Below are 27988 nucleotides of genomic sequence, written 5' to 3'. Positions count from 1 at the left end.
CATTTAAGCGATTCCTCATTTGCAGTGAGAAATGAGCTCGGGCTCCATCCTGCTTGAGTATCAGAAAACGCCTTATGCTTAGGGATTTGTCTTCCGAAACCAAAAAAGGAAGTAAATCTTTGTGTAGAAAATTTAAATTTAGTTAGAAAGTAGAAAATCTAAATAAAAAGTTATTTTTTACGCACGTTCTTATTAGATTAAATGTATCGCACCGAATACTTTAATTTAAAATTTTCGAAAATTGTTGATCTCAGAAATGCCAACCAGGTATTTTTGCTTAGAAAATATTGGTTTAGAAGAACTTGGCTGTGTCAAAGAAAATTTAGAGCGTTTTTAAAGCGAGCTATTGGTGTTTGTGTTTTCGTTAGCGTATTATTTTTACTACCGGACACCGCTGTTAATTTTTTTCCATTAGTTATGGGACCCCTGTATAAGGAAACATATGAATAGCAGCATAGAGTAGTTATGATTTATGATTCAACTGCTAATATACAGATGTTGCGTGAATTATTTTATTATACTTAAATTAATTTGATTCTTTAGTTTGTTACCTGTAAATTGGTTTTAAATCACCACTGTTCACTTGCAAACAGCTTGAAGTGTTTCTTTGCAAAACCACATTGAAATGGTATATCATATTAAATTGGCAGCGAAAACTGGGGTACGAAGTTTTACAAATGTAAGATTTTAAGCCAATAAAATCAAGAGCATACACGAAGGACGCGAATATCTACAATTGGACTAAAAATGAATCTGGAATGTATTTGCTAATTAAGTCAATTGGAAGGAATCCGCCCATAAATAATACGATTAATCCATATAGGCGCGAAGATTAGTTTTAATTGCTGTTACTTTGATTGCAAAAGTATCTCTATTTTCTATTTAAAGATATTTTGAATGTGTTTTTCAATGTCAGAAAAATGCTGCCTCCAAGTCTTGATCGAAACAAGAAACTGTAATTAATCAAATTGTTTGCTTTGGTTTGCCAAAAGGCGCTTTAAATCAGAGGTGCATTTTAGTGAATTTGAAACATTGAAAATCAGCTTTTAAACTAACTATTTTATCAATACAGAAAAAATATCCGAAGTGCGGACCTGCTAGCTGCATATTTTTGCCAATCCAGTTTCAGATAAGGAGGTCACACGATCTTCTGTACGCTCATTAAAGTTCATCTTATTTTCAATGTCTAATACATTCATATCAGAATGAAATGGGTCTCTAATTAGAGTTAAGTCACTTGTGATTCAGTTAACATATTTTATAACTATGGAAATGATTTATGTCATTTAGCCGTTGGACGAGAGAGAATCTGGTTTTGAAGAACATATCCGTAGAATTGAAAAAATGCAAGAGCCGCAACTGGGTTGATGGTTCTGATTGAAAAGTTCATGTAGAAAATAACATTTATCGTGATATTGCTTTCGCAAAATTTACGTTAATCAGTCCTCAAATGCATTCAATAAAACCACCACTTGTAATAATAATGAAAGTCCCCAAATTCACGCCAAATAAACGTGAGAAGCAATAAGGAATATTAGTATATATGCAAAAACTGAACTTCAGTTCGTATTCAACTTCAAATATATTGTCTATGTATACAGATACATTCGAGCTGCTTGTTAATGCGGTTGAATGATTAATAGGTGTATTATTGTCACCTAACCATATAAGTTTTTATATAAAGTAAAAGTGGAATAAAATATCGTAAAAAGGAAAGAACAATGATCGATTGGAATGTATTCAGCTAAACGTACAATGAAGTGAAGAGAGAAGAAAGTTATTTATATGGGATATTAGCCTACCTTGTACAATTATTTGCCGAAGGCAAATCACTATAGAAACTCTGATGATAGTTCCTAAATATTTAATAACATCATGGTAAATTATTGGGGTTTCCAACAGATTTCCAACGCTCACTATATTCACAAGTAAAATTTCGTGAGCACTCTTATTAATATGCACGTCGACTTCATGGCATTTCAATCTACCTACTATGAATGAAGTTTTTTAGAAATCTCCACAAATAGACCATTTTTTATCCGCCAATGTAAAACATTTTCGTAATTTATTAATTTTGTATAGAATTTCCAACCATAACTAAAATAAGCACTGAAATCTCTACATTTCTGTTGCTGACTTTTTGTTCAACGTTTTCTATCTTTTTGCAAGTCGAGCCGATTTAAACAATCTAAGCAAAACATAAACAGCGCCTTAACTTTTGAAATTATCAATTACCTTAAATTGGCGAAAAGTAATTACAGTTTTTGCAGTGAAAAAATATAAGGAAAAGAGATAAGTGAATAAGTTCCGGAATGGAGACCATACAGTTTTTCAGTGCGCTACCAACTTAGTTCTTTCAACTGTGACAATTTACAATCTGGGAAAAATTATTTTTTCAGCAGTTGTTAAATCCTTTAAATCACTCTCGCGTTTTATAGTACTTTATAATTAACTGTCCTAGGATTTTGTTCTTCTCAGTGTGTCTCAAAGGTTTTAAAATATATTTTATTTATTTGTGAGTTTGCTGTTATAATTTTAATCGAAACGTGATGGTTTCTTTTTCGGATCCTTGATGCCATCCATCACTGAATTATGCATAAGCCTGCTCTTCTGCTATAATATGGTGGCCTTCAATTTTAGCGAAATATACGAATGGAGCGATGAAGAATTAAGTTCAGGTGGGCTTTTGTCAATATGTATTATGAAGAGTTCAATGGACGAAAAGTACCATAGAAACCATTATCTATTGCATGGATTTCACTGGCGTATTTCAGAGGAAATGCCCACTTTTTGAAAAGCATTTCAACCGAAAATTAGATCAGATTGAATTGCGATCGGTACTTGAAACAACCTGCATAATGCGAAGACATTATTTAGCAACTCGACGGATGGAAGGTCGGTACCATTTTTCATTGTTTTAAATATTCAATTGTTCTATTTCGCCTTTGACGAGCACACTTTAAACACAATACACTTGTCTTTTTGAATATGGATGCAACAAAATAGTTGTTATCGCTCAGCGGGACTATCGGAACAATTTTTCCTGCATTAACCGGTCAATGGTCAGTATTATTGATATGATTGATTCGGAACGCAAATTATACCGAGTTATGCGTTTCACATTATAAAACCTTTTTATGTAACAATCCACAGACATTGCTGTGGTTTTGATCTAAAAACCCTTTTCCGGCATTTCGTTTTTGATATAGCCCTCGTAATATTTAAATCAAATAATTAGCCTGTTGTTATTCGATCAGATTTTTTTATACGGAACAGTTAGATGAGATCATTCGATTCAACTGGAACAAATTAAAATTAACATGGAACCTTCTATTGTTACACTACGAATTCATTCCAATTCTTTCGATGCGATTTAGCAGTTTTTAATTATTTTTACTACTTTAATTGTTTATATTTAATGGACAACCTGCCATGGTTTGAGTTTTAAATGGTAAATAAATATTTACAGTCAAAGACATGTTTCAAGATAACATCGGGTTGCTAAATATATGTTTTGGTCATGTTTGTAGGAACTTCAATTCCAGAATTCCAGAAGTGCTGGGATTTATTTTGTCATTGTAATGTTAGTAATTTTTGCATGTTTTTTTCGATATTTGACCAACATTTACCAGGTTTATATCAAAACGTTACTTGGTACTATTTAGGTAATAATATTTTTCATTACCGCTTGTTATCTATTTTTGACCTCCATTTCAAACTAAGATACTAATACCATTAAAAACAGGACTAAAGCTAGACAATTTACAAAACAATATAGGGTGATTTTGTACTTATACTTGAAAAAAAAACAACTTGGGCTGGTTTGGGTGGTGGCAAAAGCAGGAAACAGAGAAACAATTCTCTGTATGAACCTGCTTCGATCAATCGATTATTGTGCATTCTTTGAATCAATAATATATAAGAAATACATTCTAGGTATGCAACTATTGACATTTAAGTTAATAACATAGCTACCTTCTTTTGGCACCCTTTCACCGGCATGGAGATTCTTGTGGCACCACAATAATTCATAACTTTTACATAAGACGTTGCTCTAAATTAGGGGCAGCAAGCAATAAGCACAGTGAATCCATCAAGGACGATTGAATGCGAAAAAAGTTGGGAGATTCAGTGTAATTGGGCGCATCATCAAAGTTAAGCGAAATTATCGGGCAAATTTTTAAAACTGGCGATCATCAGGCCAAGAGTTTATAAGGTAGCAGGTATTCTGCTAACGGTATTCCTGGTAACTGAATTAATATTAAAACAACGCGCGGACTCACGTGTAACTCGGCACTTGTTAACCATTAACACATAACAACAAATATACTTACAACCAGATTTTTCGAATACATTTTAGCGTACAAAACGGCAGCGACCGTTCTATCTGTTTTAAAGTATGGGGCACTCTGCAGAGATTGTAAATAGCAGACTGTTTTCACCTCTTTGGAGACCCAGTTGGGAGATAATATGACCTCGTATGGTCTCGCATGTCCTCGCGCAACAAAACTGCCATTTACCTGTGGGGCACAATTCTTTTTTAATGTTTTCAACCAAGCTTTTTTGTCAAAAATACCAGATGTTTGGCCAATCTTCTTTGGTCTTCAGCCACCTCATTTTTATCCTCTAAGTTAACAACACTCCAACATAAAGATGTTCTAGTGACCTATTTCTGTTGCATCTTTCAAGTTTCTATCTTCACCTAGAGTGTGTGAGTGCTCTTACAATAAAACAGCGAAAACCTTTTAGAATACTTTTTTAAATTTATTTATACATTGTTCTTAATTAATGATGATGAACTGAATTTTTCGTTCATACAATTTATATAGCTAGAGAGAAGACACTTCATCTCCTCATAATTTATTAACAATAACAAACAAATAAAATTAATAAATAGATCTAAAGGGTGAATCGTTCATTTATTATAACAAGTTTTAGCCACTCTAGTTACAAATACAAAAAAATACAAACGTGAAGAAACAAACTGATAAAGCTACATTTTCATCACCATTACTTCTGGCCGTTCTTGGCCCTTGCATAAATTGAAAATTGTTGCATTTTCAAGACAGGAATTAAGGAAAGTTAAGCGACGAATCAGATCACAATGTTGTTTTTTGAAAGTTTATGCAAAATTTTAAATTACACTTTTACTGATGTTTACCAGGCGGGGCTTTTTTCTTTCACCTTGATTGATTTTACCGCTTTACCAATCACTGCGTTTTCACAGCCTGTTTATTTACTTTGATAATTCAAAAGAGAGCCTTTAATTATAATTTTTTTTCACGGAAAATATTTGCCCACCGTTCAATTATTTCAGGAAATTATGTATATATGCTTGGGTCATGACTTGACTGAAAAAAATAATTTCATTTTTTCTATAAATACCTAATTTTCGCAGGCCGTTTGGATAATTTTTATTTTTTCTATACGTGCCAAATTGAGCAAAAACCGCAAGCAACCCCACTGTTAACTAGAAATTTCATTTTGAAATTAGTTCCCTGCTTTGAAAAAAAAACCAGTCTAATTGAGAAAATGTTGCGTATACATTTTGAATGTAATTGCAAGCGTTCTTGAGGCCATTAGTGTGAGATTTCTCTCTAAGAACATGTTGGAACATGTGAAATTATCGTTCAAAATTCCTAAAACTGGCGGACGTTGAATTTTTTCTCGCTCAGTTTTATGCAGATTTCGTGTCAACCAGACACTTTTATTGTGATAATTCGTTGCATCATCAGGAGTAATGCACTCTTTTTAGTGAGCCAATTTTTCTAGAAACCATTAAACCCAACAAAATGTAATAATCACTTTAAATTTCTCAAGCTGACTTATGAATTATTCATAGTTAAGTAGGGGTCTAAAATTCAACAATTAGCTGCTGCCAGAAAGTATTTTTATTGACTAATTATCAAACATCCTTTGCTGCATTTATTACATTACCAGCACTGCACGAAGCATAAATAAACAACGGTGAAAGAACTTCAATGTTTTTTATTAGAAAACGTTAAGTTACATCTTTAGGCATTTATTTAAGAAGGAAGATGGGCGCTCAGGCGATGGTTTTCGTTAGTTGGAGTTCTTCTCACATTCAAGCAGTTTCTGGGCCTCGTTCTGAAAAAAAACTTTTTTAAAACACCACTGTTTAATCATTTAAAAAATCATATATCTAAAGCAATAAAATCGCCCCATCAACACAGGACTGATTTGCGCTATATTTCTTGATCGTGTATCAATGCAGTTAAATCAATTTAAGCATGTCATTGCAAGTTAAGTAGATAATTGCGCGAATTTGTCCAGTAATGAATGGAGGACAAAAATAAAGTTGGTTGCATTTTATCAATTTTATCGTTAAGTACATCATAAATCTGTTCTTCCTTCCAAATGCCAATTTGAGTAGGTTTTAATCAAATGCAAGCACTTATTTGCTAGTTACATAAATTTGCAGAGTTTTGGCAAACGATGTTGTAACTGACCTTGTTATGCATTTTAGAGATTATCGGACTTGCATTCGAGCAAACCCATTATGTTAAGTGAATAATATGTAATACGGCTTGCTGTTTACATACTAAAATCCAAAATGTTTAGGGTTTTCAATGCCAACTCTCACATTACAGCTATTTCTCATTGTTAACAGATTAATATCAATTAATATTCAATTTCAAACGTTTGAAATTGAACTATTTATCTTCCAAATGGTCAAACAATGATTAATTGAGAATTAAAAAAACGTCCAATAAGTATACCATTCGTCTTTTACTCAAAATTAGGTGCTGGATGGTCCGAGCGACAATTACATTTGCTAGGGTATCTACAATTTAGATAGTGTATAATTGAAACTTGCGCGTTTTTCTGCCTCACAATCGGTCTCTTAAGTGAAGAAGGTTTAATATTTGAATGAAGATAAAATCTCAAACAGACAAATACTGTAAATTTTCAGCCCTTAACTTACATTTCCTTGAATCAATCACGCATAACAAAATAAATATACATATAAGACTTTAGGAAATTTAAAACTCGACTTAATGCGGTTGAAGAAATGTATTCTAACAGAGTAAATATTGCAATGAGTAAATCGAAAGCACGTTTTGAGTATTTATCCTGGAACGATTAAAGTCTCTTGGGTTTCAAATAAATATGTTTAGCCTTCATTATTAACTGGTTAAAGTGGTTGCTGTGAGGGATAATCCAATATGACAACAAAACCGTGCTTGTAATAAATGCAATAAATAAAACCATCTAGAGAACGTTCAAAAAGAAAACCACAAAGATGCTTATTTTCTTGCCTTTTTGCTAAATATATTACCTACTGAGTATAGACGCACAATAAAATGTTTTTTTCAGCGGTTTCATCTCGAATGTTTTTAAAGAACAACGAGGAAAATGGGTTTAACGTTGCGAAAAAAAGTCTAAATAAAAGTAAAATTCCAAAGACAAACTTGCTGAATGAATGAAGGAAAATATACGCAAAAATCGAGAAAGTTCGGTTACATACCTGTATCAGTTTGTAAATATATATGAGGGTATCCACAGACTCCTTGCAGCCATTCTCAGTGTCTTCGGACGGGTTGTTGAGAGCTCGTTTTCCCCAATTTGGCGAAAAGTTGACTTGAGCAGCGCAAAAACTGACAAATACCAAAGCGGCAAAAAATGCAAGTTGTCGGATCATTTTGAAAAATTCGCGTCTGAAACGGTTGAAATTGTTCAGAGAAGTTGCAAGGTTCGAGTGAAGTTATCAGTGAAAAACCCCACATTTATACGTTGGGGATGATGCGCACCCCCGCTGCTCCAACTAATTACAAAAGAAACCTTTTGATAACGGAGATAATATTAACTTTAAGAAAATCCTTTTTTTGATTAATTGCAAGATTGTTTAATGTTCTCACTCTCTGGTGTAGGAGGTGAAGCCAGAAAACATTTGGTCGCCTATGAAGCAATCATAAAATTTACGCTGTAGGCTTATTTTATTATTTATGGCTGCGCATTTAATTTTTTTTTAGAAGCAGTTCCTTTAATTTTTTTAGAAACTCTCACACTGTCTTATGTCGGATTGCCAAAGTACCTAAATTAATATTTTTATCAGCCAAATTTGGAAACTAGGAATAAATAGGCGCTAGGAGGCAGTTTTATAGTATTTACTAAAACCTTCTCCAAACACAAATTATTTCAATCTGGTAAAGTACCGCAGCTATCTGAGCGTCTAATTTCCTTCGTCGTTCTATAATTGAGCAAAATATTGCAGAAGCGAAACATTCAGTTCGAAGCAACTGCTTCGAGTTAAAAGGGGTGTGAGTTGGAAACAGAAAATTTCTAAAGTTCCCCAAATTCTCCTTTATAGGAACTTCAAATAAATGCCTCGTTTACACGTTGTCTTCTACATTAACCGTTTCAGATTTCCAATAATTTGATTTGATCACACTTTAGATCCTGACAAGTTTTCATTTTGAAACTCCTTTACATATTCCATTGGTTAGAGTAACTGCTTTACTTGCACCTACAGTTGAGACCGTCCGTTTTATAGATTGTATTCAGCAATGAACCAACTTGTGGGCATTTCAGTAAATATACAACTTTTATTAAGTTATAAAGGTTGGGCCAACTAAGTAATCAACTTGAACGAATGATACGTGGAAAGAAATATATTGGTAAATATAGCAACTGGTATTTGTTTGGTCTGGCCTAACGAACTAACATCCCTAATTTTAATGTTAGATCCTAATTCAATACATTTTTTGTGGAATTTAAAAATCGGAGGCAGCTTAAGATAATATTCCATTTTTACCGAAAATTTCACTAATTGTAGAAGGCTTGAATAACCCGCATGATCGTCCCCAAGAGATCCAATCCGTTTAGAGCGAGCTTGAATTATAAATGGATAAAATTTCTTGGATACATCATTAAATTAGCTGTGCTTACATGTAGGAAACTCGATCTATAAAGCTGAAAGCCATGCTAAATTGAATTCAGTTTTAAGAGAAATTTCGGGGGTTGCATGTATATTACCGATAGTATACGCGTGCAAAATAACGGAAACCTCGCAAAAAGCCGATTACTACAATATAAAATAAAATCGATCATCGTTAAAACTAAATAGAACTGATTTTTGCTCTGAATTATGCAATGATTCAATACGTGGTTCAGTTAAACAAAAAAGCGCAAACAGTTCCGATTTTCAACCCATCCATTATATGAATCACGCACTTGACTGGGGAAATAAAATAGCAGCAATTTAAAGCATATACGGACATTTCATTTATTGTCAATGATATAACAAATCAGGCATGTTGGAAATAAGTAACTTAGAAATACAGTATTGTCAAAAAGTCGAACTAATATCACAAATCGCTTTGTATTGCCATCGAAATGGGTGATAAATATTTTTATTGCGCCTTAATACTTTTTGGGCTCCCGCCCTAGAACCTCTGCAGTAAAAATAAGATTTGTACAATCGATTCTTAACATAAAGCCTCACCTACAATTAAAATAAATAAATAATCTAATTGACTAGTTCAGATCGGAACGAATAGTTTCCCTTAGGCCATGCCTGGAATCGGAGGGTCCTCTTCTTCAGGAGCGTTTCTTGTGACTTGTTCATCCCAAAGCTGCATGAGTTCAATGACTGCAGTGTGTCCGAAGGTGAGAGCTTCTTCCAAAGGAGTTTTTCCCCATCTATCTCTCATATCGTAAGGCACCCGGCACTGTTTCAGCAGAAACTCCACACAATTTATGTGGCCTTCTGCTGCTGCCAAGTGCAAAGCAGTTCTGCCATCATAGTCTGGAAGGCTCATGTCCATTCCATTCAACATATGCCTGAAAGAATAGTCGTGGATTATTTCTAGTCTTTTTCGCTGGTTTCCTTGAAACTACCTTCGTAATCCTGGTAGATCTCCAGCAGCAGCGGAGAAGAGTAAATTCACCACATTTAGTCCTTTGGTTTCGAACTTATGCTTCCTCGGATCTATTTTGTTCGGTGCGTGCTTCAGATTGTCGTAGCGATGGAAGTTGAATTTTTTGATGAGTTCCTAGCGCCGAACTTGTGTTAATTTCTTCAATTGGCTTTGGCTTTGGTTTAATATCTACCTCACAAAACTGCACTCCTCTGCAGCTGTTTCCCAGAGCATCTAAAGGAGGAGACCACAGACAAATGCCCATAACGTTGGGTATTACCACTAAAAGTGCCCCGCTTACGCCGGATTTTGTTGGAACTCCTACCTAAAGAAATCGTTAAAAACTCAATCAAAGCTCAATCAAAAAAAAATTCTTTATTATGCACACGCTTGTTTTTACCTTGAAGGCAAACTGCCCCGAATAGTCATACATTCCGCAACTATGCATCAAAGAGAGGACATCTCGAACACTTTCCGGCTTCAAAACCTTTTCTTCGGACAGTGGACAAATGCCTCCATTAGCTAAAGTGGACCCGATAACTGATAGCTGATCGCAAGATGCTTCCAAAGAACAACACTGCAAAGAAATGTATGGAAAATGAAATTTGTTTTGTTCCGCGATTTCGCTTACTTGGAAATAGAAATCCATGCATTCCTTCAACTTGCAGGTGGCTGGGAAGCATTTATGCTCCCTCATGTAGAATCCCAGGGCATAATTTCGGTCGGCACATTCACGTTCGGAGAGGAAAACGGCGTTATTAAATCCCAAGTCTTCATTCCCTGCCAAACGCTATCGAAAACACATTTCGAATATTAACAAGGTTCTAAAACGTATAGCAAACTTTGTTTCGGGATCTTAAGAAAAGGTGTCAGCCCACTTTAGCAAGTACCTCAAAATAATTCATTGTGAAATCAAATTTTTCGGCTAAACTCATTTCTGGTCCGACTACAGTTTTGAGTAAGGCGCACACAATTATGGCTCCAGCGTTAATCATCGGGTTGTGAGGTTTTTCTGGAAAATACAACCCATTCCACTAATTCCACTAACATACCAAATTATTCAAGAACTCACTATTGTGGTCTAGGATCAGTTCGTTGAAATTTCGACCGCTTGGTTCTTGTCCCACATATTTGTGAACCACTTCAGAACCCAACAAATCCAAAGCGATTCCATAAGTTAGTGGTTTACTGCACGATTGTATTGTGAATGGAATGGAAACGTCTCCAACAGAGAATCTTTGCCCATCTATTGTGCATATGCTCACTCCCCAATAATTGGCACTCATTCTTTTCAGTTGTGGTATATACGAGGCCACCTGCAATTATCACGTTAAAACCGCCGATCTGTGCCAACTGTTGAAAATTCTACTTTTCCTTTGGTGTTATCTTTACATTTCCAGTAGATCTCTTCAATGTCTTTGCAGAAATCCTGGAATTCTGGTATGATAAACTGCCGTCTAAATGCTCTTGAAATTAGGCCGATATTTGGAGCTATTATGCTGAAAATCCAGTTTTTGTTTCAAAAAGTGTTTTTTATATTTAGTCCAGAACAATACCAACAAGAGCATGTCTCAGAAAAAAGTATCGTAAATTCAGGAGTAAATAGACCTTGTCCAAACATGAATAAATGCCAACATCCATGGGTACGCAAAAGTTCCGGTGTTTTTCGGGAAAAAGTTTGAAAAAACGGAAAAAAAGTAACAGAGTGCTCTTTTCTTCAGAATTCAACAATCAATTAAGATGCATTTTATTCTTTCATTTTATGCTTCAAAAATCCAATAACATTGAAAATAAACACCTCTTACATCCTTCAATACCTACAAAGTTTCATCAAAACTTATGAAACCGTTTTGCAGAAATGTAAAATTTTGTATTTTTCAAAGTAAACGCATTTCGTCTATTTACCCCTGAATTTAAGAAAAGGATTAAAGGTATTTTAAATGTTGTATTTTTTAAGAACCGCGTCTAACGTTGATGACATTACTTGAACTGTGTTTATGCTCTAAATTTTTTCAGCTCTTTTATGCGTTAAATTAGCAATTTTTTGCCGATAGCGAGATTAATTTGTTCTCGCTGCTGTTGGGTATTAAGTTAAATAAAAACAATGTTAATTAACGAATAATGTATTTTTTGCGCACGAAAAACTAATTACAAAAATTAATAACTGAACGTGTAGCAACAATTCAATGATTAAATAAATCAATTACAAGTTGCATCCGGATCGTTGCGTGAAATTTGGCGGCGCGTTTAAAAATTTAAAACCATAAAAAAACCCGCGCAGGGTTTGAAATTAAAAAAAAATACTCGACGGGTCTTGGAATGGAATTCAATGTGACTTATTCTGATTTATTTTCCTGACTGCGTGTACTTGTTATTATATTCTTATCTTTCCTGGGTCTCAGTCAAAGTGTGAAGTAAAATTGTTTTGAATATCGTTTATTTCATTACGTTTCTGCGAGACAACAGCGCCATCATCAGACTTAAAATTTACACAAACTCATGATTGGTAAAAATCAACGTTCTTTTAGGTCTTTGCTTTCTTGAAACCTTAAATTTGTCTTGTCTGTCTTGTCAAAAAAAGACAAATTTAAGGTTTCAAGAAGGCAAAGACCTAAAAGAGCGTTGATTTTTACCAATCATGAGTTTGTGTAAATTTTAAGTCTGATGATGGCGTTGTTGTCTCGCCGAAACGTAATAAAATAAATGATATTCAAAAAATTTTTACTTCACACTTTGACTGAGACCCAGGAAAGATAAGAATATCATAATTACTATTCACAGCATAATTTTATTGTTAAATACTCTATTAACAAATGCTTATCTCCAATATGCCTATACATATCTTAATCAATTTACTTTCTTGAAATTTGTTCTTTTTATATAGTTTTTTAAATGAATGTCCTTTTCACTGGCTATTTTTAGGAGCAAATATCGCATAGCGACCGGCACAGTTAAAAAATTGGTTTGGATTCTCTCAGATATTTTGCCCGTCATTACTTCAGTCGCAATGCTCAAATGTTGTGGTTTTTCAGGAACGACGATTTCAATTAGCTTTTCATTATCTAAATTCCGGTCAAAAAATCATTGAAGATAACCTTCCACCGAAAAAATAAAGGTAACCCAATATTGCGTAAATAATTTCTAACGGAATCTGTGGTGATAAGAGTATGATCACTGTGTGTAATTGCTGGTAGTCGACTTTGCACTAAACTGCTTATCTCGTTGCTACCGTACCTCTTAAAATCATTCAAATTTAACTTCTGGGTATCAATGGAATAACCATCCGTTGTGCCTTTGGACATCATTTTTAAAATATCAACCATTTCTTTCAATCTGGGATCCGTTTTCCTTAGTCCTGTTGCTCGTAATGCCTACAGAAGTGAGTCACATGAAACTCTATGCAAATATTGCGATACAAGTACGTACATTGAGAAATTTTCCTATTGGCAAAAGACCAGTTTCCTCATTTTTGAACATTTCGAATAAGACTTCGTCAGTGCGCAAATTGTCTCCCCTAAATAAATTTCAATAATCGCTCATAATGCACAAGATGTAACAAAAACTTACAAACATAAGTAATTTGTGTCATGGATAAATGAATAGCTTCGTCTGCAATGTTTAAAAAAAATTAATCAAAAAAGGAAATTAAAATAATGGAAAACCCTACCTTTGCCTGTAGTTTTCATGCTGAATTTGCTGCTGAAAGAGAAAGTCCATTTGGGCCTGTTAGGGGATGCAATAAAATCATCAATACAACTTACCTGTGTCGAATCGCTACATTTGAATCCGGAACTGAAAAACCGTACATGTTTAATTGATGTAAGTGTTTTAAATGGTTCTGAATTTTTGAAAATTGAGGACAAAAAGCCTGCAGCGACGATACTTTTCATTTTGCCGGTAATCGATTTTATTTTGGGATGTTTTAAATGCTATCACGCCGACGCGGTTCCAAACACGAGGTTGTTTTGGGAATATCCATCTCAAAGCAAATGTCGGCATTGCTATCGGACTACTTATCTTCAAATTTCGCACTTAGGTGTCATGAATTCGTCTCAAGTGCTAGTCAAGTCTCGCCATTTCGAAGACTTCAAAAAATCATCTTTTCTTGCAGATCATTTTTTAAATAAATTAAAATCTCTAGCTATTTGATACAGGCCATTTCAATTATCCCGTATATGCACCGTTCGACGTCCTTAAAATTGTCTTCTAATGATTAGGAAACTGCGATTGGAAGTAACCCATATAGAAAAAAGAATTTAGCCAATAGTTCTTGTTCTTGGGATGCCTGGCCGAGTACAATTCAATTACACAATTTTGCGTCAGGAAATTGGCAACTAGGTACAGCTATATTGGAAATACAGCAAACAAAATCATTTAATAATTGGAGTCTAGAAAAACGTTAGCATTGATTTGAAGGTTTCTGTATATATTCGGTCTTCTGAGGAGAAAAGAATTTATTGCGGATGATGGGGTTTGTTGGAAATTATCCGTCCCTCGTCCAAAATCATTTGAATTTTTGATCAATCTGCGATGCAATTAATTCAATCCTAATTCGAGTTCTGCGAGTCAGGAAGTCTGCATTGGATGTTCTAATGTTCTAGAAGGTTCACCTGAGGGTTACATGAACCCATTGATTAATTATGGGGCGATACCCATTGTGGTTGCGGTGCACTTGACCCAGATCGGTTTACCTCATAACGTGCAAGTGACTTTAATAAAACTCACCAAAATTGGGCGATTTCTGCCATTTAATATGAATTTTCGGATAATTGATTGAAAAAGTAATTTTCGGGTGTCAAGGTCTGAACTATTTGGAGGATTTTTTAAGCCAATGAAGCAAAAAAAATCAAAAACCCAAAACACACTTTTTAATGATGAAAAATGCATACGCAGTTTTCCATCGAAATCAAATGCACCTGTCCTTCATTAGAGTTCACTTTTTTACATTTTCAGTTGAAAACAACTTCCATTATTGATAAACTCAATATTTGGTCATCCAATTGTGTAGGTATGATTTACATTTGAGAAAATTAACACCGCAACCGCAATATTTGTATAGAAATTAATTAAATAAAATTCAATTTGTCGGAGAGATAAATAGTACCGATTATACTTAATGGTTAATTATGCCAATTAAAATTGGGTCTAATATAATCCTTCAATTTGCGTAGCCCTAACTGTAAACGGTGTAGTTGATTTTTAATATAAAAGATCGTCCTTCTAAAGATCTGATTTTAGTTTAAGCTGAGAAGCTGTAGATCGCATTAACTTAGGCGCGTTGCGTTAGATGTCTGCAAAAGACGGATCCGTTCAGTTCGTTTCCGGAGTTTTGCGTAAATTTGGTGAAAAAATAATGAAACAAGAAGATGTCAGGTATGTGTATATTGACCTTACGTCGATGTATATGTAAATATACATTTAAGTAGTAAAATAGATTTTAGGTAATACTTTGGTAAAAAGATTCTTAAAATTAAAAGATATTTACACAGAAAATCAATGCTTGTGAACACAAGGTATCTAATGTTTGTACTTGCATACTCAAAATGTTCAGTTTGCTAGCAATAACCAATTCGGTAAACATTATGGATCAATCGAATGGTTCTAATAATATATGAAAATGTATATTTTATTGTCGCTATTGATATGAACAAAGATATGTGAATATAAAGTGAAGAGAAATTCTAAAAATACCTATTTTTGAGCTGATTGCAGTCTTCCAAGTTCAAAAGCAATTCGTTTAAGTATCTTAAATCCAAATATTGCCATCATCAAAATCTTAAACATTAGCTAAATATCACAATGACAAAACAGGCTAAGATTATAAGCTACGCAACATTTAGAACAATAACTTAAACAAGCCTTAAAAATTAAACAACTAAAAAGCTCCTTGTATATGCAATCAATAAATAATTACTATGACATATTACACTTATTTTGATTTTATAAGCAACAACGCACTGCGAGTAATCTATGCTAAAATGTATGTACAAAAAGAGCATAACTCAAATTTTCTGATACGATAAACCAAGATAGTATTGCGAATACGAGACTAATATAGTGCTCTATTCAGAAGTTAAATACTATACATAACATCGTCCATATCGTCCATTCAATTGGAACATTTTGCTCGTATGCTGTGAATATTAAATAACTTTTACATCATACTCCGCGATTACATCTATTGCATGGAAGCCTGACCTCCATTTACTTACAAAACATCTACAATAGTTTGTACACATTTTGGGCCGTACCGACGTTTTGTTAAAAAATTAACTTTTGTTTCACTCCTCGTAAAATAAGAACATCTGCAAAACTGTTTTGTAAATATACAAAAAATTTGCTTAAACTTATCTTAAACCTGGCGAAGCTTTGCAATTGCTTCGTGGATCAATTACCCAATATTTCCATTTGCAAGTACTGAGATTAAGGCATACAATGTTTGAAGTCCATTATGTGGCAAGCGTCAAAAAAATAATACCCGTCCTATGATCGTTGATTGCGAGCAAAATAAATACCAATATTCTACATCGCCTAATGCAAAGCGTAGCTTCACTCTTATAGATTACATTGGGGTTTCATTGTCCATTGACATTGCACCCTGTACTGTATAAGCCGGAGGACCGCTATTTAAGAAAGTCATATTTCTCATACTACTTCTAGCGGGATTTCCCCTTTTTTGGGGCACCTGAGGAGTGGCATGACTGTGATGATATTGTTTTGGAGGCGAGTAATTCGCTCTAGCACCATGAAAGTTTGAGTAACTCGACCTGACCGAAGCGGGCCTAGTAGTGTAAATATCATCAAAGTCTTCGTTAAGAGATGTGGTTGATTGTTGGTAAGAAGGATTTGTATGTCCTACTGGCCCTTGCCAGTTTTGCGCACTGATAGTGTTAGGGGCATTCATATAATAATTCGGCATCGGTGATTCAACCGGCGACTGGCTGGTAGTACTTTCATATGCTTGGCATTTCTGCTGTTGCTCTAGTAATTTAGTAACAGGATTTTGAGTCCTTCTAGAGCTACGCGTTGACGATCTGGAATGAGATTGTCTTCGACTGGTCGTGCTGTGTCTTCCGGATGAACCTCTCTGCATTACGCTTCTTCGTTTCACGCGGCGGGGTGTCATTGGTTTAGGCGATGAGGGTATATGTTCGAATTCGTTGTCACTATCCCCATGTCTAGGATCCAGTTGAGAACTGAATTCTATTGAGTACAGTGACATTCGTTGCTTTGAGCTTTTGCGCGATGATTTATGTGACGCTGTTAAAATGGAAGGAAATACATTTAATAACAACATTTACACCTGCTGAAATGTACTATGGCCTTCTTTTGTTACATTGACGGAATGGTGAATGGACAGTTTGCACAAATTGATAACAATCGGATTTCGGACAAGGGCTTTTGCTGAAATTTATATTTAAGCAATAGTAATAATTTATTAAACGCTTTAAACACGTGGAGTAATTATTAACAGTTTTATGAAAATAAACGTTCGTGTTTGTAAACATTTTGCGAAAACTTTAGTCTAAATATTCGCATTCGCCATATCGTTCGGAAAAGATAAAAACATACTTCTTTCGATGCAAAAACAGCAAATATTCCCAAAAATATTAATACAGAAGATCCAAATTTAACAATTTCCCGTCGTGCTCAACAGGTAATGTTTTTAAAATCAAGTGAATTTACATTCGAACCGCATTGTGCTGGCGCAAGAACTGATGATAGTCGGCGCTGAGAATTTGCTCTTAGAACCAACACTGAAACTTGAACAAAACAACTGAAAAGGGATTATAATTTTGCGAAAAAAAATTATCAGACCAGATATGCTGAAAATAAGCGTAAAAGCTTCACGCAAAGTATTTCCATCAGCTAAATTGGTGGAATTTATGGTACGGTTCTTCGCATTGTGGGGCCGTTTTTTCGAAAATGAAGTGAACATTTAAACGATCTGTTGGACAAAAGATAAATGTTATCGACGGTGCTTTAAGATAAAATAAAAACTTTTTTAATGTATTGCATTTCATTTAATTTCAAAATCACATCGCGCTCATTAGAAAAGGCAATTAAGTCAGTTACTCGTATAAAAAAATCTGGCACGAGTACTGCTTGCAACTCAAAATTATATTAATTCAGATCACCATATCAGAGTACCTCCCCACAGGGTAAATTATCGTTATAAAAAGCACACTGTTAGGAAACATCCTGGATCAGCCGGTATAAACTCCATAATAAATACAGGGGTTGTAATCAGAGACCATAGTACATATAGCTTGCCGTTAAGCAAATATTGGATACAATCAGGACATTAAGAAGCCAGTTATAAGTATTCAAAATAATGACGAATATTTTGTTGCAATTATAATTAGCTATATGCGATACGGACAGCAGTAAGCAATAAATAAAAAACTGTTAGTATGTACAAAAAATCTGGAAGCAGCAAAGCAAGCAAAATAAACAAAACGTTAAAGCATTCACATTAAATTTCTAAATCAATGAAAACAATACTTTTCAATACAAGCAATTTAAGGGCAAATGATCAAGGCACAAGCTTCAATATAGTCTCATATATTGAAGAGTACTCAAACTAGTCAAGATCATCAGCAGGGCAAGCATTGGCACACAAAGATTGGGGTCTCGCCTTTTTGGACTTTGTAGTCGACACAAGAGCACTAAATGAGTTACTTCGTCTCGCCGGAAATCTAACTGCGTCGGCATTCACACGATTGTTAATTTTTTTAGATCGCGTCAACTCATAATTATACGGGTTATAATTGTCAGCTCGTTTAGTTTTAGGGTGCAAGTATTTATTGGAACCATGCAAAGTGCCACTGTAGCTCACATACATCGGATGTAATAGAAAATTATCAGGCCTGTCTGCTTTCTCGAAATTAACTGAAAATAAAGATACTAGCGATAGCTGATGTGAATTAGACATGCCAGCAAAATAAACCACTTACTCTACAACTACAACTGATAATTAAATTTAATTAATTGTTACGCATGCTAGTGGTTTATTTTACAAACAATATGAAAATTATTTACTAAGGCAGGAAAGTGAAAATTGTGACACCATACCAAAAGTCTAAAATAATATATAAAAGTGCATTCCCATTCACCACTTACCAAATGGTTTGCGGATCAAATCCACCAATGAAATCAACTGCAAGCACAGGTTTATTGTAGGTATATTCAAGATTATACCTTTTATCAACACTACTTGTGTACTACAAGATGTATCGGCTTATTCTCTGAATTTTTCGTAACTTGCATTTGAGATTTAATTAAGTTAAACGTGTTTTTTAAAGAATTTGGAAATGGTTAAATTTCGAGCAAGTTAGTATAAAGTGTTCTCTTTACTACCTCAACGTTTTACAGCGAGTTGTACTTACAAGTATCATCTTCTTCCAAAAATGTTCTGTTGAGGCAAATTCCGATAATGCTATTAATCACCTGAAACAAACATTTTATACTTTAGCTGATGACAAAAAAAGCCAGGCTTTCAAACATTTGCTCTTTAGAAACTCTAAAATTTGACGTATCTTTTAAGAAATTATATGGACTTACTGCTAGTACAACTTGTAAGCCGGATTGGAATATCTCAACATGAATATAATCAATCAAACATCCTTCATATTCAGGTTCTTCTACATTGACCACCTTGCATCCAGGCCCATGCTTCTTCCACCAGCTGCCACTTGTTTGATCTAACTTAATCACCTTGTTGGTCTGAAATAATATAAAAAATGAGTAATACCTGGTTATTTTAGTAAAGGTACAAACAAGATAACTTTAGATGATCAATAAAAATTAGGTTGATTGATATCTGCCTTGTAATTTTTATCCTATTGAGTCATATACTCATTATCTAGGAGTTTACTTACTTCGTGATCAAGTCCAGAGACATTTAAGTACAGGCATATCAAAAAAATGTTCCATCCTATCCAAAAAAGATGCCAAAGAAGGTACTGCAAAGTCATTAAAATTGAATTAACTTATCTTAGGAAGTACATTAGATAACTTACTGCTATAACATATTTTGGTCGATATTGGTATGCCCCGAAAAATCCAAAGATAATTAAAATTATTTGGAAAAAGTTGACTAGTATGGGCACCCAAAGGAAGCCCAAGAAGTCAAAGACCTGTCTTTGGACAACAGTCAACTGAAACGAATGAAAATGAAACATGTTCTGAACCTGGAAATAAGTTCGCACAAAGACTTACCAGTTGAAAAATACATAAAGTAAGGAATAAATGCCTTCTGCTACAAAATCCCATGACATAAGGGTTTCAGTAAATACTGCTTCCTGTGGATATAAAACTACTTTTGTCTACAAATTAATTTTACTACCATGTTGCCCTCTGGACATGCAACTACAGGAACATTCGAATTTCACTTAATCAGAATCGAAGCAAGTTGTAGAGAACAATAAAAATAAAACCCAATTTAAAAGCCACCCTTTGTGTACTTTTTTTTTAACAATGCCATCTGCCACTTGTCTCAAGTCAATGAGCAAGGTTGAAGGAAACAGGTACTAGAGCTGTGTGCACTTCAAGCTGTATCGATAGATTTGGCCGTTGGAAGTTTCTAAAATGTTTTGAACAACTTTACGATAATTTGGGATTTGCGAAAGGATTGATTTGATTAATTGTTGATCGATTTAAGTAATAGTTTTGGATTATTTTTGGTGGCATTTTAAGCGCAATTTTTAAAGTATGTTTCTTTGATATAACGCATTTTGCTTTAATTTATAAAAACTACAAAACCGGCTAGTTTAGGGGATCAGAGGAAAAATGAAAGTAGTATATCCCTCTCTCTCTCTTTCTATAGGAGCGGTTATGCGTCAGTCGCCGCTGTATACAACCCTTATCACACAATCTTCTCATTTTTTTTTATTTTAGGCGGCTATTTGGATTTTTTGACCTTTTAGTTGATGTATTAGGCTGTGCTGTGTAGACGAGAATTTAAAACTAGACAAAGATATTTTTGCTTTTATAGAGTTTTTAACAATAACTAAATATACAAATTCTAAATATAACGTTTCAGCTAGAAACAAAGATTGCAGCTAATTTGTGCTCCTTATTTAAAATTTATGAAACATCTGCGACCATCACAATAGGCTTTTGCGGCCTATGCAACTAGCGAGTTTTTCGGGCTTATAAGCCGTCGTAGAAATGTTTCGCAAGCACGAGTGGCTCGCATCCTCAGAAGAATTGTTAAAACTGAAGTACTCTCAGTCCAGTGTAAGCTTTCAGCGAAAGGACCTCTGAGGATGAAAGCCATTCGCGCTTGCAAAACGTCTGGAAGAAATGAATTGGTCTAAAAGCACGAACAATTCGCAAGTTACATTTGCGACCATTCTAATTTTTTTCCCACTGTAATCCAAGAACTAATCTTTTCTTTAGAAAATTTTGATATTCAAGCAAATATTTCTGCTGTAAACCTCGACATTGACGGACTAAAGATATAGATAACCATAGCACATTTGCTTTGTTCCTAAAACGCCAGTTCGTATCTAGTCTCATGCTTGTGAAAAACGTTATCAAGAGCGCGTATTTTCGATTCAAGAACCCGGCACAATGTGGAGAACCTTGTGCGTATAGATATAGAAGTATCAGCTTGAATTTACTCGTTCATTCTTATTGCTTCGACGGACTGTAGGACTAGGTATTTATTATTTATTTAAATTTCTGGAAAATCGATCGGCTTTTGCAAAATATATCAGATTTTTTCAATATTAATGTTCTTAACTGGAGTCGTTTACCCGTGTATAACTTGCGATTCGAAAATTGATCTTTATGTTTGATTTTTGCTTACATCATTCTTTACTTTACAAGTTCTATTAAAGCTTATTTAATTACATCTAATTGCAGGCAAAGTCTAACGTTATTTGTTTGCTATCTTATATCGTATACTCTTGCACACGTTACAAATGTGTACCTCAATGCAGCATTTTTAGAAGCGCAATTTTTAGTATCAGTTTCAACAAAACATACCCTCAACTTATCTTAATGCGAAAAAAATTGTCTTTTGCATGTGCATTTTTAATTAATTTGCATTGGGAGGAGATAATGATAAATAAAAAGAATATCAATATTCGTGAGGGCTAATTAATTTTAAGTTCATTGACTTAAATCTAAAGTCTAGATATATTAATTATTGTAGATTTGGATATATCATTGTTTGCTGCTGTCCCCGTTGATAAGAATGAAATGTTAAAGAAAAGTGCAAGACCGACAGAGACTATTTATTTTGCTCGTGTTATCTTCAAGTACCATTCAGCCTTTGGACATTTTAATACAATTCTTATTCGGATTCAACTAGCGAAATAAATGTATTACTATTTGTTCATGCTTGTTTATTTAAAGACGTATTGTTGAGTTCCACCTGGAAAGATTATGCGTGTTTTTAAAAGTTTTGTGAAATATTTGAAATAAATAACATTCGTGTCACTGTGGGTTCGAGTGCACGTACTGTGTCGTTGTAGTAAGAACAAATCTTTGAGCTAAATAAAATATGTGCTTAGGGTTTAACATTTCAACGCAATAGTGTAAATATTACCCGTTCAGTATGTATAATAACCAAGAGAAAATTAATATCAAGTAAGTGTGAAATTACTGCAAAAAAATATGGCTAACCAAATTACTGTATATTCCAGTGGTGTTACTCGTAACAACAACTATGGAACCGTCGAGGGCAGAAGCGAAAGAATCCCTAGTCTAACATCTCCAAGAAGAGTTATTTACTGTGTCCATGGTAAACCCAGCGAGGGGTGCTGCAGAGTATTAGAAGGGGAAGTTATGGACAATGAACCCCAGAGCAATTCCATAACTTCCCTTGCTAAGGAAAATGTCGACACTTCGGAATTGGGTAGTTATTCACTAATTTTATTTAATCTAACATACCTACCTACATTTAATTCCGGTTCGATTATCTGGTGACTTGGCATACAGTTCGCTTGAATACGGCTGTAAACGTTCAATTTTTCACACGTTTTTTTTTAAGCAACAAGTTTTGGAAATATTTTATGAAATTAAATTTGCGCAAACTTGGCAGGCATAAATAAAGAAGCTCCATAGACTCGACCATTTTTAAAAGTAAATTCAGAACTGAATTGCAATTGATATATTGATGCTTTAGCATTGATGTTTATAGCAAATGCCTTCGACCCAAGTTCATACTTTGAGTCTATCAATACTCTCCCATTACAAAGTTTCTTTGTTAAAAGTAGTTTTTATTGATCCTTCAGAACCGCAACTCTGGGTATATTACATATTACGCTATTAAGTATGTTGGGTTTTAAGCGATCAAATGTATAATATATATTTATTCCCAATGTTACTATTCATTGATTTTTTCCAGTTAACAAACACTGTCACCTATCTGATGAGCCAGAGGTAGACAGAAGGGCCAGAAAAAAACTCATTATTGCCAGTATTCTATGTGTAATATTTATGATTGCCGAAATTGTTGGTATGTATTAATTAGTGTCTTAAATATGCAGCTGCAAAAAAATTAATTGTGTTAGTGGAAAATTGAGTATGATCATACAAAGAACATAAATCTGAATGTCAATTAAAATACTAAGCAAATGAGTAATATCAAAATGTAAACCGACACGTAAAAGCGTATTTATCATTAAATTTCACTTAATTGTATTAAATTGTCATTAACCGATCATTGATTTGGCAGACAAACGTGCTGAAACTACACAGCTTGCATTAAGGCTAAATAAGATTTTCATTGTTTTTTGACGACCATTGCATCACACTCAGCTTTACATTATAATAATGCAAAATATCAATCAAAAAGCCAACATCCAAGTTGGCACAGTGCATATAACAAAAACATGTATTCAGTTCGTAATCAACTACGCCCTTTGCAAAGAAGCTGAATTAACTAACAAACGTACTTTGAATTTTAGGTGGTTACATATCAAACAGCTTAGCAATAGCTTCAGATGCCGCTCATTTATTAACCGATTTTGCCAGTTTTATGATTTCCCTGTTTGCTTTGTATATGGCTAACAAACCGAAAACGAAAAAAATGCTGTTTGGGTGGTACCGAGCCGAAGTTATTGGCGCTTTAACATCCGTGTTACTCATTTGGGTTATTACGGGAATTTTAGTCTACATGGCTATTCAGAGGATAATTTATCAAAATTTCGACATCGATGCAACTGTGATGCTGATCACTTCTGGAATTGGAGTTGCTGTTAATATAATGTGAGTATACCGCGATTGAAATATTAATGAAAAAAACAGGCAAGATTTTGCATGAAAGGATCCAAAGCAAGCGACATTTATCGCAAGTCGAAAAATTACTTCCGCATCGTTCTTTCTTATTTGCCTTGGCCATTAGAAACAGCTACTTCCTGGCATTTGCATCAGAAAGCTAATTTAAATGTCAATATACCTACGTATCAAATTTAATTAGTATCTCTGCAACCGTAAATCGGCCAATTTATCCTCATTTGTTTCCCTACTCATGTGATGGAACACCCTGAATATTGAGCACTAAAAGAACATCAGAGTTTTGCAATTAATGTCACCACTAATTTTACCAGATTGTTTTAAAAGTTAAATCACGAAATGTAGTTGCACGTCGTCGTTTTTCAGCATGGGCTTATCGCTTCATCAGCATGGCCATAGCCATGGCGGTAGCGAACATGATCTCGAAAAGGGCAAAAAAGAGGAAACGCAGAATATTAATGTTAGAGCAGCTTTTATACATGTTATAGGTGACTTTTTGCAGAGTTTTGGAGTGCTAGTAGCCGCTATTGTAATCTATTTCAAGGTTTGTTAGCAAATTTCTCGCTTGTCACAATTCCGCATTATAATTTTGTTCCAGCCGCAATGGGTAATCGTTGATCCTATAATGACTTTTGTGTTTTCAATATTTGTTATGATTACCACATTTGCCATAATAAAAGATGCATTATTGGTCTTGATGGAGGCATTGCCTAAGGGAATCGATTTTGAAGAAGTGATGAATATCTTGGTCAACATTGACGGAGTTAAGAGAGTACATAATTTGAGGATATGGGCTTTGAGTTTGGATAAAATTGCCATGTCAGCACATGTAGCAATAAGTATGGATTATTTATTTATTTGGAACAGATTTAAGTATTTAAAGAGCAAAATTGTATCAACATTTATTAGTCACTGTAAACACTTGATTCATCTCATTGAGCGCCAGCATATCTCCTTTTTTATTACTGAGGACACCATAAATACTAATTTTCTCAAATTCTAGGTCCAGGGACAAATCCGCAAAATGTGCTAATGATGGCAACGAAAAATATTCACGATAAATTCAATTTCTTTGAAATGACCCTACAAATAGAGGACTTTGAAGAATTCATGGAAGACTGCAAACAATGCCAAAATCCTTAAATCATTTTAATACGGAGATATTTATTTTAGATGTTTAATTTATATTTGTTATTAGAATTACCAATACACAAATCCGTCAATTTAGAAAGTATTTTTATCAAACTGTTAGACAGTTTTATGATTGTTTAAATGTTTAGAAAATTGTATTTCATTAATATAACGCACTATGTTCAGCACATAAATTACAGAATTTATTAACAAACGTTTTTTTTTTACCCTTTCATTTTTCATTACAAGTGGTATGAATTATACCAGGAACCACTTGAATATCTTCTGATCGCATTCTGAAAACGCATCTGATCAGTTGAAAGATGCCAGCATTTTTGCACTTGTGTTCTACACGAAAAACTATGAATTTTAATTTGAAATTCTTTCAGATGGTAATCTAATCGAAAAAGTTCATTTTTTTTCAAATTAATCGCTTTTTTCACCTCTAGTGGTTCTACCATTCTGACGGTAAGACAAGAGGACGAAAGTAAAATTTAAGTGTACAGATGAATAAAAACAGACAAAACAGGAAAACAGAAAAAGTAATCGGAAAATAGCTTTAAATCAACGTTACATAGTTTTTTCACATAGAAAACTATTCAAAAAAAGTTGCCCTTGTCTCTCTCACAGGGTCGAGGGCATAGGGATTAGTGTTTACTTCATTTGATAGCTTCTTCCAAAATCAAATGCGGACTTTTTAAATTCTTTTTGGACTAGGCACTATGTAGAAGCATAGCTTACGCACTAATGACCGCAGATTTTTTAAATAATCGGCACCGAATTAATCATGTGGAAAAAAATGAGGAGTGTAAGGAAATTACAGATGTAATTGGTAAAAAATATTTTTATTAGCTATAAAAATATATTTATAATAAATAAAAGTGTCTTTGAATAGGTGATATATACAGTAATTACTTAAAAACTACAAAACACGATTTATTGCTAAACTAAAGCAAACAAATTCGAAGTCTCGGGCACTGGTTCGAGATAATTTGAAATTCTTGGTGAAACAATTGAACGGGTTTATTATATGAGATTCATAGTATTTTACCGTGTAAAGTATTTTTCAATACCATTATTACAAAACGGCGAAACATTTCATAATAATTTTATTATAAAATCCTTAAAGTAAATCAGTCAATTTATATAACATTACTTAGAAACTAGATGGCATTGGTTTTAGATTAGCTACGGAACTCATTCTTCTCACTTTAATGCCAGCCAACTTTCTTTCGATGTCGGCTAAACTTTGACCTCTGGTTTCTGGTACAAAGAAAATAGTGAACAATAACGATAGAAATACGATCGCCCCAAAAATCCAGAAGGTAAAGTGAAAACCGATTTCGTCCGCCAACAATAAGAAAATTTTAGTAACTATGAAGGTGCATGTCCAGTTGAATCCAGTAGCGACTGAAGCTGCGGGACCCCTAATTTTTGCTGGTAGAATTTCTCCCATCATCAACCAAGGAATTGGGCCGAAGCCGAGTGAAAATCCCAATACATAAACGATAAAACTGGCCAATGGCAAGAATCCTAAGAATCCTACGTCTATGTCAGTGGCATCTTTAAGGAAAAAGTAAGCTCCAAGTACACCGAGTGATAACACCATCGATACGGCGGAAATATATAGCAATACTTTCCTTCCAAGTTTATCGATAAAGATAGCGGCTATGAAAGTGGAGATAAAGTTTACAACTCCAACGATTGTGGTGGATATGGTTTCATCCAGAGTTGAACCAGATTCCTTGAATATTTTCGTAGTATAGAAGATAACTGCGTTAATACCACTCCACTGTTGGAATGCCATAAGTCCCAAAACAATGCCCATAAGTTTGAAGTTATTCAATGAAAACAGCACTTTCAAGCTTTCACACGCTGTCTCGTCAGTTTCAGTTTCTTCCTGATAACTCTTTTGCAATTCGTGGAATTCTTTTTCTATATTCGTATTCGGTCCGCGCAACCACTGCAACGCTTGCTGCGTTTCCTCCTCTTTACCTCTCGAAATTAGGAACCTCGGGGTTTCTCTTATCACCCAAAATACTATCACAAATGGAATTGACAGAACCACGCCCACCAGAGCGAGTTGTTGCCATTCATAAAAGGTACCAAACAAGTAGCACAACAATATTCCAATATTGCCGAACGCAGTTGGTAGTAATCCTAAAGTACCTCGTACTTCTGGCTGCACAGTTTCTGCTAAGTACACCGGCAATGTCAGCGACAGCACTCCAACGCTAACGCCAGAGATAATTCTGCTCACGTACATGTAGACGTAGTTTTGTGCAAAATAATTAACTATAAATGCCACCAGGAACAGCAAGTCTGTAAGTAGAATTGTCCATTTTCTTCCCAGGTTTTCTATCAGAAGTCCTCCCAGGATGCCTCCTCCCAATGCTCCCAAGGGCATCAAACTTGTAATCCATGTCAACTGTAAGAAAAATATCCAATATAACAATCCCGAAAAATATGCATTTTAGCTTTACTACCGCAATAAAAAAATATTTTGAGCACAGCTTTTACAATTTTTTTAATTTGCGTTTATCACAGAAAAAATAAACGTTCATGTGAGATACAAACAGACTATAAGCGATTTGAATGATGAACCATCAGAACAGTGTAAGCGTTCAAGTGAACCACTTCTGAAGATGCAAGCCACTCGTGCTTGCGAAACGTCAAGAAGAAATTCTACCGAACGACGGCCTAAAAACCCGAAAAACCCATTAGTT

The 27988-nt window shown here is 34.4% G+C and overlaps 5 protein-coding genes across 18 annotated transcripts in view; 1 reads left to right on the top strand and 4 right to left on the bottom strand.

The window, feature by feature from the left end:
- The window catches only part of LOC109532877, a 32073-nt gene extending 27637 nt beyond the window's left edge, over positions 1–4436 (bottom strand). Inside the window, exon 1 of one of the 4 annotated variants that reach the window (XM_019897984.2) lies at positions 4335–4436. The gene's annotated coding sequence lies outside the window, so the exon portion shown is untranslated. Of the gene's footprint in view, positions 1–551; positions 623–3975; positions 4054–4334 lie in introns of those variants that run through there. The other 3 variants (XM_019897987.2, XM_019897986.2, XM_019897985.2) reach the window with 3 other exon arrangements.
- A 4786-nt stretch (positions 4437–9222) lies between these two features.
- Positions 9223–13888, bottom strand: LOC109532882 (glutaminase kidney isoform, mitochondrial). Of its 4 annotated transcripts, none has more exons than XM_019897996.2 (13): positions 13643–13887; positions 13549–13577; positions 13449–13490; positions 13308–13395; positions 13116–13252; positions 11251–11380; positions 10954–11197; positions 10772–10893; positions 10513–10671; positions 10282–10458; positions 10075–10206; positions 9862–10016; positions 9223–9804 (listed from the first exon to the last, which is right to left on the bottom strand). In XM_019897996.2, exons 1-13 carry the CDS (start codon positions 13769–13771, stop codon positions 9528–9530), a joined length of 1821 nt encoding a protein of 606 aa, XP_019753555.1. In that variant the 5' UTR covers positions 13772–13887; the 3' UTR covers positions 9223–9527. The 4 variants fall into 4 exon arrangements, with proteins under 4 accessions (XP_019753555.1, XP_019753554.1, XP_048516571.1 ...); XM_019897995.2 differs by having other exon boundaries at positions 13549–13580; positions 13643–13885; XM_048660614.1 differs by lacking the exon at positions 13449–13490 and having other exon boundaries at positions 13643–13888.
- A 1265-nt stretch (positions 13889–15153) lies between these two features.
- On the top strand, positions 15154–25476 carry LOC109532883 (zinc transporter 2). 3 transcript variants are annotated; one of them, XM_019897998.2, is made up of 8 exons: positions 21387–21546; positions 22045–22481; positions 22538–22749; positions 23242–23352; positions 23804–24104; positions 24498–24675; positions 24730–24970; positions 25135–25476. In XM_019897998.2, the coding sequence occupies exons 2-8, from the start codon at positions 22450–22452 to the stop codon at positions 25272–25274; spliced, it is 1215 nt and encodes a 404-aa protein (XP_019753557.1). In that variant the 5' UTR covers positions 21387–21546; positions 22045–22449; the 3' UTR covers positions 25275–25476. The 3 variants fall into 3 exon arrangements, with proteins under 3 accessions (XP_019753556.1, XP_019753557.1, XP_019753559.1); XM_019897997.2 differs by lacking the exons at positions 21387–21546; positions 22045–22481 and adding an exon at positions 15154–15254; XM_019898000.2 differs by lacking the exon at positions 22045–22481 and having other exon boundaries at positions 21388–21546.
- LOC109532885 (sodium/potassium-transporting ATPase subunit beta-1-interacting protein 4) lies at positions 15249–20396 on the bottom strand. Of its 3 annotated transcripts, none has more exons than XM_019898004.2 (7): positions 20103–20395; positions 19904–20041; positions 19763–19846; positions 19446–19607; positions 19271–19331; positions 19005–19041; positions 17054–17141 (listed from the first exon to the last, which is right to left on the bottom strand). In XM_019898004.2, exons 1-7 carry the CDS (start codon positions 20154–20156, stop codon positions 17132–17134), a joined length of 546 nt encoding a protein of 181 aa, XP_019753563.1. In that variant the 5' UTR covers positions 20157–20395; the 3' UTR covers positions 17054–17131. The 3 variants fall into 3 exon arrangements, with proteins under 3 accessions (XP_019753560.1, XP_019753563.1, XP_048516569.1); XM_048660612.1 differs by lacking the exon at positions 19005–19041 and adding an exon at positions 18725–18773 and having other exon boundaries at positions 20103–20394; XM_019898001.2 differs by lacking the exon at positions 19005–19041 and having other exon boundaries at positions 15249–17141; positions 20103–20396.
- Positions 25477–26088: 612 nt separating the features above from the next.
- The window catches only part of LOC109532881 (facilitated trehalose transporter Tret1), a 13440-nt gene continuing 11540 nt past the window's right edge, over positions 26089–27988 (bottom strand). For all 4 annotated transcript variants that reach the window (XM_019897992.2, XM_019897993.2, XM_048660610.1 and 1 more), the window contains one exon: positions 26089–27690. In XM_019897992.2, the coding sequence (XP_019753551.1) occupies positions 26419–27690 (1272 nt within the window). In that variant the 3' untranslated portion in view covers positions 26089–26418. The remainder of the gene's footprint in view (positions 27691–27988) is intronic.

Source organism: Dendroctonus ponderosae, unplaced genomic scaffold (genome assembly GCF_020466585.1).
Source record: "Dendroctonus ponderosae isolate FM_Combo_2020 unplaced genomic scaffold, Dpon_F_20191213v2 Dpon_F_20191213_1, whole genome shotgun sequence".
Classification (NCBI taxonomy): Eukaryota; Metazoa; Arthropoda; class Insecta; order Coleoptera; family Curculionidae; genus Dendroctonus; species Dendroctonus ponderosae.
Note: the sequence above shows the minus strand (reverse complement) of the source record. Positions and strands in the feature narration are given on the sequence as shown.

What these genes read in the sequence shown, in the direction of transcription:
- LOC109532882 (XM_019897995.2), bottom strand. Translation starts at nt 13,771, where the DNA reads ATGAAAAGTATCGTCGCTGCAGGCTTTTTGTCCTCAATTTTCAAAAAT. An exon ending in GACACAAATTACTTATGTTT is followed by an intron (nt 13,396 to 13,448) that starts GTAAGTTTTTGT and finishes AAATTTATTTAG; the next exon opens with GGGAGACAATTTGCGCACTG. An exon ending in GATCTACCAGGATTACGAAG is followed by an intron (nt 9,805 to 9,861) that starts GTAGTTTCAAGG and finishes CTATTCTTTCAG; the next exon opens with GCATATGTTGAATGGAATGG.
- LOC109532883 (XM_019897997.2), top strand. Translation starts at nt 15,169, where the DNA reads ATGTCTGCAAAAGACGGATCCGTTCAGTTCGTTTCCGGAGTTTTGCGT. An exon ending in ATGAAACAAGAAGATGTCAG is followed by an intron (nt 15,255 to 22,537) that starts GTATGTGTATAT and finishes TGTATATTCCAG; the next exon opens with TGGTGTTACTCGTAACAACA. An exon ending in TGTCGACACTTCGGAATTGG is followed by an intron (nt 22,750 to 23,241) that starts GTAGTTATTCAC and finishes GATTTTTTCCAG; the next exon opens with TTAACAAACACTGTCACCTA.
- LOC109532885 (XM_019898001.2), bottom strand. Translation starts at nt 20,156, where the DNA reads ATGGGATTTTGTAGCAGAAGGCATTTATTCCTTACTTTATGTATTTTT. An exon ending in GACCAAAATATGTTATAGCA is followed by an intron (nt 19,847 to 19,903) that starts GTAAGTTATCTA and finishes ATGACTTTGCAG; the next exon opens with TACCTTCTTTGGCATCTTTT. An exon ending in TCTCTGGACTTGATCACGAA is followed by an intron (nt 19,608 to 19,762) that starts GTAAGTAAACTC and finishes ATATTATTTCAG; the next exon opens with ACCAACAAGGTGATTAAGTT.